This window comes from Alnus glutinosa, chromosome 10 (genome assembly GCF_958979055.1).
Source record: "Alnus glutinosa chromosome 10, dhAlnGlut1.1, whole genome shotgun sequence".
In the NCBI taxonomy this organism is placed as follows: domain Eukaryota; kingdom Viridiplantae; phylum Streptophyta; class Magnoliopsida; order Fagales; family Betulaceae; genus Alnus; species Alnus glutinosa.
This window is the reverse complement of record NC_084895.1, coordinates 13,743,699-13,752,151: the sequence shown is the minus strand read 5'-3', so window position 1 is coordinate 13,752,151 and position 8,453 is coordinate 13,743,699. Positions and strand designations below refer to the sequence as shown.

The 8,453-nt window shown below is 33.8% G+C and overlaps 1 protein-coding gene across 1 annotated transcript; it reads left to right on the top strand.

The window, feature by feature from the left end:
- The first annotated feature begins 1,679 nt into the window (after window positions 1–1,679).
- Window positions 1,680–2,993, top strand: LOC133879064 (uncharacterized mitochondrial protein AtMg00810-like). Its single transcript, XM_062317616.1, has one exon. The coding sequence runs from the start codon at window positions 1,680–1,682 to the stop codon at window positions 2,991–2,993; it is 1,314 nt and encodes a 437-aa protein (XP_062173600.1).
- Window positions 2,994–8,453: the final 5,460 nt, after the last annotated feature.

Sequence of the window (8,453 nt, the reverse complement as noted above, 5' to 3'; positions counted from 1 at the left end):
TCAGTTTTTATTTCAAGAGATTTAGTTTTTCATGAGTTGATTTTTCCTTTTGCTGTTGGCCTACATAATCCATCAGCAAATCGATCGATCGACTTTATAATCGATCGATCGAAGTTCATCAGTCGAAGAAAAATCGATCGAGAGAAATGCGATCGATTGAACTAGGACAGCCCGACTGCGATCGAGCGAAATGCGATCGATCGACTTTATAATTGACAGATCGTTTTTTTCGTCTTCTAGAAGATCGGATATTTTCAAATCTTTGTGCGATCCAAATCATAAGTTGGATTTTGTGGACAAAAATGGATGGCAACCAGCTTTGTTTGTGCGGCTAGAATTGATCCTTGATGAGTCTTTTGTAAATTAAATCTCTATATATATGAGATTAGGGTTTTAGCTTAGTTTATGCATCTTTTGTGGGTTTCGGATTTTCTCAGGTGTATCAACTTAATTTCTTGTATTTTTAGTTTCCTTTGATGCAACTCTCTGGACCGAAACCCAGAGAGCTTAATTCCTTTGTTGTTCTTCCTTTAAATTTCATATTCTAGTTTAGTTTTGTATTTTCTTTTCTTTTCTTTCTTGTAATCCAAATTTCTTACGTTTTAATCTACTGTTTTAGTTCATTTTCTTCTTGTTCCTTTACTGTTTTCCATAGATTTCATGCTTAGATTAGATTCAATTATGCGTAGCTAAATTAGTTTTTAGGGTTTGATCAAAATCTTCTCCAAAAACCATGAAGTGTTCTTGAAGTTCTTAGGATTTTCTAGATGTGTTTGATGATTGTGAAAGGCTAGATGATCTCAAAACCCATGCTAAAAGGTTTTGTTTTCAATATTCCAATCTACTTATTCATGAAAAAGAGTTAAACTTGTCTATGAGTTTTCTTAGATTTCTTGAATAAAATCAACGTTCTTGGAAACAAGAACGATGTCATTTGCAATGGTTCTATTTGACATAATGTGTGTTTACCTATTAGAGCCACCTTATAGGGTATGCTAGGGAACACCGGTCGTTTCATACATTTGGTAGTGTGAAATGTCTTTCCATTGTAGTTTAATCTTTACATTGAATAGATCGGTGTGAAACTAGATACCTTATCATTGTGGCCTAATTAGGGTTTTCACATATTATGTATGCTTATTAGGATGTGATATAAAGTAGTAAACTAGGGAGCATTAATCACTTCACACCTTTGGTAGTGTAAACATTTTTCAATTGTTGTTTAAATCTTTATGTGGAGTTGTTTACTGTAAAACTAGGTGCTTTATGATTACGTCTTAACTAAAGTAATTTCATGTCGAGGTCGTCTTAATGGTTAACGCCCATTACGTGCTCATATCATGCATGTTAGGAAGATCCATATAGACTTTAAGCATTTCATCGATTGAGGATTGGATAAAATCAATACCCTAAGTTTTCCTTTAAATTGTTTTCATTTTCCGCTTTCATTTATTACCTTATTTGTTGTAGCTTCAATTCTACAACCCTTACTTTTATTTTCTTTTTCAAAGTTAAGTTAAATACACTCTTTAAGTATCCTGTTGCGCAAAACAACCCACAATCTCTGTGGTTCGATAACCCTTACTATAGTACAATTGATTCGTACTATAGCGAAGTGGTAAAACTTATAAATTTAAAATTCACGCAGGCGGTTTGCGGCTACCAATTGGTGCACTGCCATGAATGCTGAGATTACTGCCTTTGAGGATAATAACACTTGGCTTATCACTGACTTGCCTCCAAACAAAACCCTAATTGGATGCAAATGGGTTTATAAAGTGAAACTGAAGGCAGATGGGTCCATTGAACGCTATAAAGCAAGGCTTGTAGCTAAAGGTTACACACAACAAGAGGATTTTGATTATTATGACACTTTCTCTCCAGTTGCTAAACTCACAACTGTTCGGTGTCTTCTTGCTCTTCCTGCTTCGAATGGTTGGTTGCTACTCCAACTTGACGTCAATAATGCATTTTTGCATGGGGAACTCAATGAAGAAGTATACATGAAGTTACCTCCTGGTTATTTGGTTAAGGGGGAGAATAAGGTGTGCAAGCTCACCAAATCTTTATATGGGCTTAAACAGGCTTCTCGACAATGGTTTGCCAAATTCTCATCTACTTTGCTTCTTCATGGTATTTCTCAATCCAAATCCGATTACTCTTTGTTCACAAGGTTTCAAGGCAAGATTTTTTTAGCACTACTTGTTTATGTAGATGATATAGTTTTGGCTAGTAACAATGATGATGCCATTACTCAGCTTATTGTGTTCCTGAATACTCAACTTAAGCTTAAAGATCTTGGTCCTTTGAAATTTTTTCTTGGATTGGAGATAGCTCGCACTTCAAAGGGTATTTCTCTTTCCCAAAGAAAATATTCCTTAGAGATTCTGGAAGACAGTGGCTTACTTGCTACCAAGCCATCCAAGTTTCCTATGGAAACTAACTTGAAGTTGTCTCGATCTAGTGGTGAGTTGCTTCCAGATCCTACAAGTTACAGAAGACTAGTTGGGAGACTTCTCTATCTTACCATCACTAGACCGGATATATCTTATTATGTTCAGTTGCTTAGCCAATTCATGGACAGTCCAAGGCAGCCTCACATGGATGCAGCCACTCGAGTTCTTCAGTATCTAAAGTCTTCCCCTGGACAAGGGTTGTTCTACTCAGCTTCTTCAACTCCACATCTTAAGGCATTTTGTGATTCTGATTGGGCCGGATGTCCTGACACTCGAAGATTAGTTACTAGATTTTGTGTTTTTTTGGGAGATTCTTTAATCTCTTGGAAATCTAAGAAGCAACATACAGTGTCTCGATCCTCTGCAGAGGCTGAATATTGTTCTATGGCTGCTGCTACATGTGAAATTGTTTGTTGCTTAGTGTATTGCATAATCTTCAGATTTCTGATCCACAACCTGCCTTACTCTTCTGCGATAGCAAAGTTGCCATTCACATTGCTGAGAATCCTGTATACCATGAAAGGACAAAGCATATAGAAATAGATTGCCATTTGGTCCGAGACAAAATTCAAGAGAACATTATCCGCACTCTTCATGTGACTTCTCATCATCAGCTTTCGGATTTATTTACTAAGGCTCTCGGGTCTGTTCTTTTTGACCATTTGTTATCCAAGATGAATATCATTAATATCTTCCCTTCATCTTGAGGGGGAGTTTTAGATATACACAGTCTGGTATGTAACTAACATACCTGCTGGCAAGTGTTACTTGTAATTGTAGTTGGAGTTTAGTTTTAGTCGGTTATCGATTGTATCAATGTATAAATATACAACTTGTAATTCCTTTTGACCATTTATTATCCAAGATGAATATCATTAATATCTTCCTTCATCTTGAGGGGGAGTTTTAGATATACACAGTCTGGTATGCAACTAACATACCAGCTGGCAAGTAGTTACTTGTAATTGTAGTTAGAGTTTAGTTTTAGTCGGTTTTCGATTGTATCAATGTATAAATAAACAACTTGTAATACATTTTATTCATTCAGTTCATTCAGTAATGCAAGTGATCATTTTTCTCTCCAGAATATTTTCCCTCATTCTCTATTTTCTTCTCTCTGTTCTTGATCTCTTTCTTCGCATTCCTTCATATTGTTCATAATCTGATAATACGACTGCCACCAAGAAGCAAAATTTAGGGGACATTTGATATGCATAAATAGACTAAAATGGAATAGCTATTCTTTGGTATGGTTGCACCACCATTTTTATGAATAATTATTTTCATGGTATAGCTATTCCTTTTTCAAAAAGGTAAAGAATAATTATTCCCCAAGAAATGCTACTCAGCATTCTCAAGTGTCCATCCCCTAACATTCTCTTTGTTCTTTTGTTTTTGATTTTGTTTTTCTTTTCTTTTCTTAAAAAAAGAAGTGGATGGGAATGTGCCACGTAGATAAGAATGCTGAATAGCATTTCTCATATTCCTCTCGAAATAGCTCTAAATATCATTTTTCTAAAATACCATTTTTTTTTCTAAGCACCCGAAAAATATACCGTTTGTGCATGGTTCTTGTTCACGATTGGCCAATCACCTCCCACCTTAACAAAAGCTTTGAGTGTAGTCGCACCACTCCCAATGCACCATCAAGGGTGGCTGCGGCCGCTCCTAATAGCTTTGAGGTGGTTGGCCACACTCGATGGCATCAAGGGTAGTCGCACCCCTAGAGCCCTCAGAGCTTCAATCTGTTAGGGTGGTCAACCATCTCCTTGGGGGTGATTGGCGACCCCTAGGGACAAATTTTTTTTTTTTTTCTTTTTTTTTTGGTTGCTTAGAATATATATATATATATTTGAGAAATGATTTTAAGAGTTAGGGTATTTTAGTTTATTTAGTAGAAATATGATCTAATTTTAGTTTGGAAATTTGTTTAATCTCATGTTGTCGCCAAACAAAAGAATAAAAATAGTCACTTCATTCCAACTTCTTGTATCATTTTTTTTTTCCTAAGCAGCTTATTGTATCCTTAGTAATACACATTTTCATTCCTAAGAGTCTAAGTATGGCAAGGCTCTAATGTTATGATCACAGTACTCAGTGGCAACTGTGGAGAGCCATGCATCATGAAGATTGAAGGGGCAATGAACTTGTCCATGCAAAATGAGTTTGAACCACTTTGGCACCCACCTTTATGTGTGGTGCGGAGAAATGTTGCATGCACTTTTAAGTTTATATTCTTTGACGTAGCAGTAAAAATCACTATTAAATTCAAAATCTACTGGTTATCCATCTAAAATTCAATAGCAATTTTCATTGTCACATATACTTGAAAGTGTATATTTAGGAGTGCATATAACATTTATCGTTGAAGAAGGTTGCGCACACATGTATTCATGATGAGAGAGAAAGAGGCCATTGGACATTGAAATCACCTCAATTGCAAGAAAGTAATGAAGTGAACCTACATCTTGGATGAAAAACCGACCATGCCATGGTGTTTGATAATATGAGTTATAAGATATGATCATTGCCCGTAACAATTTATAGCTTGTTTGATCTTGCGTTGGAAAATGGAGCTTTTAAAGCTAGCTATAAAAGCTTAATTTTTAAGGTTTTCCTAAAAGTGTGTTTTAGCAATTTTTTTAGAGCAAAAAGTTGAAGTACTTTTTGAGTGTTTTTTTACCAAGCAGACCAGCTTTTTGTTTGCGAATGTTGAGTTCATGTCATTGAAGATTACACAGAAAATATAGTATAAGAAAAGATTAAGAAAAGTTATTATCCAACATATTTGAGTAAAGAAGTACAAGAAGTACTTGTCTTCCTAAAATTTATTAAAAAAAAAAAATCAATAAAAAGATGCTAGGAATGCTCATAGTTTCAAATTTTCTAGGATCATGGTGAAAACCCGTCGGTTTCAATGCTACCTTTGGTCAATGGAGCCAAGAGCATATCCCATAATATCATTCTTAACATCATCCTATCCGGATAGGGATTTGGGAAATCTCATGTAAGACTTGTCTTGTGGGATTAATTTCTGTTTGACATTCCGCGAATATGATACTACTAATTAATGGGCTTTACCAACTTACATTTTGGTGGAGTTGTGATGACGGATTCGCCTTCGAAGACAATAGACATAGCTCAAACCGAATATTCCACAAAAGGTGGGAACCCCGATGATCACGTCCAAGGTGGGTAATTACACTAGTCGCCCCCGCCCAACTTTTTAATTAGAAATATATATATATATATATATATATATATATATATATATATATCTCTGTTTGACGTGGAGCATGCATGTGTGTTTCCAGAGAGAGGGAGAGAGAGCGCGAGAGTACTCAGAGAGCCCTTCAAGGACTTGAACGTAGAGATTAAGAAGAATATAATTAATAAAGAGTTCATTATGCTGCACCAAGCACTTTGAGTCTTTGAAATCCTTCTACCAGATGGAAAAAGAATAGAGAAATAAAAATAAAAGAAAGAAATGTGGAATATAATTATTATTGACAGATACTGTCTTTTATTTATTTATTATATTATCTATATATGCTTTAAGATCAACACTATGCTTCGTGCCAAAGAAATAGATTTAATATTCTTCTGCAGCATCAACCGAACAATATAAAAATGTAGGTAATTTTTACGTGTATCTTTTAAAAATACAAGTGAGAATAACATGTTATACTAAAAATAGCCATGAGAATTAAAAATGCACATAATTCTCACATGTATTTATTAAAAATACATGTAAAAACAACATGTTATTAATTTTTAAAATGCGTATGAGAATTAAAATTACATATAATTTTTATATACATTTTAAACACATGCCAATTTAATATAATACATTCAATAAAATTCTTCGACTGAGGAGAGCTTTCTCCTAATGTGAATCCTTTTTTTTTCTTTTCTTTCCTTTTCGACATTGATAAAAAAATGCATAAGCCATTTAGAGCTTATTTAGATGCAGAAGATCAACCCAACATAAATAGTCTATGAATACATAAGGGTCAACTTTAATTAAGAGTAGAAAGCATGATGGCTCTGTAATTAAGCTGGCCACATTAAGCATGATATACTAATTATCTAAAGATATCAAATGTAGTTGCAGTCCTAATTCCTCTGTTTCCTCATTATCAAATGAAATTAAAAACCAAATATCACAAAGAGACATAATATGCGGTCTCACCCAATATATAAGTTCAAATCATTACCCTTTGTTATGATGTATATCTGAGAAGCAGTTTTTTCAATGCACAAGATTGATCAAATAAAAACTGACAAGTGCATGAATCATGTTGGAGCTCTATTTAATCTAAAGATATTTGTAAACAGAAATTGTGATCAGACAAAAACAATCCAAACTGACAAGTGCATGACCCCATCTTCAATGTATGGCAACCACACCCAAGATATTAACAATGCACCCTTCCAAGCTAAAATATTACAGCTCCATTTAATCAAAGAAGGATATTAAGAGATCAGTCATTATTTTGTTCATAAATTTGAGTCGGTTTAGCTTTAATAATTAAGCATGTATAAGTCATAACATCTACGAACAGATTGCCAAAGAATGGGACAAAATATCTCAACCTAATTGGACAAGGCTCTCACATATCCTAAAACTTAAACCTCTCATTCCACTTAATAGATTACTTTTTCATTGATTTTTAATTTAATTTTTGCCATTCAAATTATCAATCAGGTGTGTTGTTCTTTACATATTTTTCGAATTTCACATTCTGTGCATTTTTTTACCTGTTCTTATTTTGGATGAATTAGAGTACTTTATTTGGATTTTTCTGGGTTTAACTTTTACAGAAAATTGGAGAAGGAATTGGGAGGGGTAAGGACTCATATTTTGTGGAGGTATATATGTGGTCTGCCCATAAACACCTATTTGAGTGCAGTGAAGCTACTCTGGTTGATAGAAAAATGTGGATGCTTTTAAGGAGGCTGTGAAAGCAAGGGATGCTCTTTTTGGAACTATAGACATTTGATTAATCTGAATTATCAATGCATCCATGTAAGCTAGTATTTATTTAGGAATAAGAGCAATGATAATCTTGAATTATTCTATTCAAGACCCCTTAATTTACATTTGTTATGCCTAATTTGTGTTGTAAATATAACGTTTTGTTGTAGTTTTGTATTTTGTCTTATTTTCAGGTCTTAGTTGAAATCTAGTTCAAAACACTTGAATTAGACCTCAAAATATATCAAGGGCGATTTGGTCATTTCCAGAGTTCAAAGTTGCTCATGCCAAGTAAAGAATCGGCTAAGGCAAATAGATCGATCGACTTTATAATCGATCGATCGAATCATCAGTCGAAGAAAAATCGATCGTGCGAGATGCAATCGATTGAGACAGGGCAACCACGAATGCGATCGAGTGAAATGCGATCGATAGACTTTATAATCGATCGATCAAATTTGGATATTTTCGGAACAATCTTGAACAATGTTGACATGTCACTCTTCCTTGATATTTTAAATATATTAGATATTTGTTAGATATTTTCTAGATATTTCCTAGATATTTTTTTTAGATATTTTTTAGATATTTTTAGATATTTTCAGATATTTTCAAAATATCTTAGATATTTCCAAATATCTCTTATCTTATCATATCCTATCTTATCTTATCTTATCTTATCTTATCCTATCCTATCATATCCTATCCTATCTTATCTTATCTTATCCTATCATATCCTATCCTATCCTATCTCTTATCTTATCTCTTCTTTAGATTTTATTTTGTGAATCTCCTCCTCTATATATATGAGGCATGGGTGAGAGTAATATCATGCATCTTTTGGGAGTTCGATTTTCTCAGGTGTATTTTCTTAGTTAATTTTAATGCTTTCATTTCCTTTTGTAATATGAATCTTCTTAGATTAATATAGTGTTATTAGTTTATTTAAATCTTGTTTTCTTTACGGTTTTCTTTTATTTCATGCTTAGATTAGTTTACTTCATGTCTAGTTAAATTAG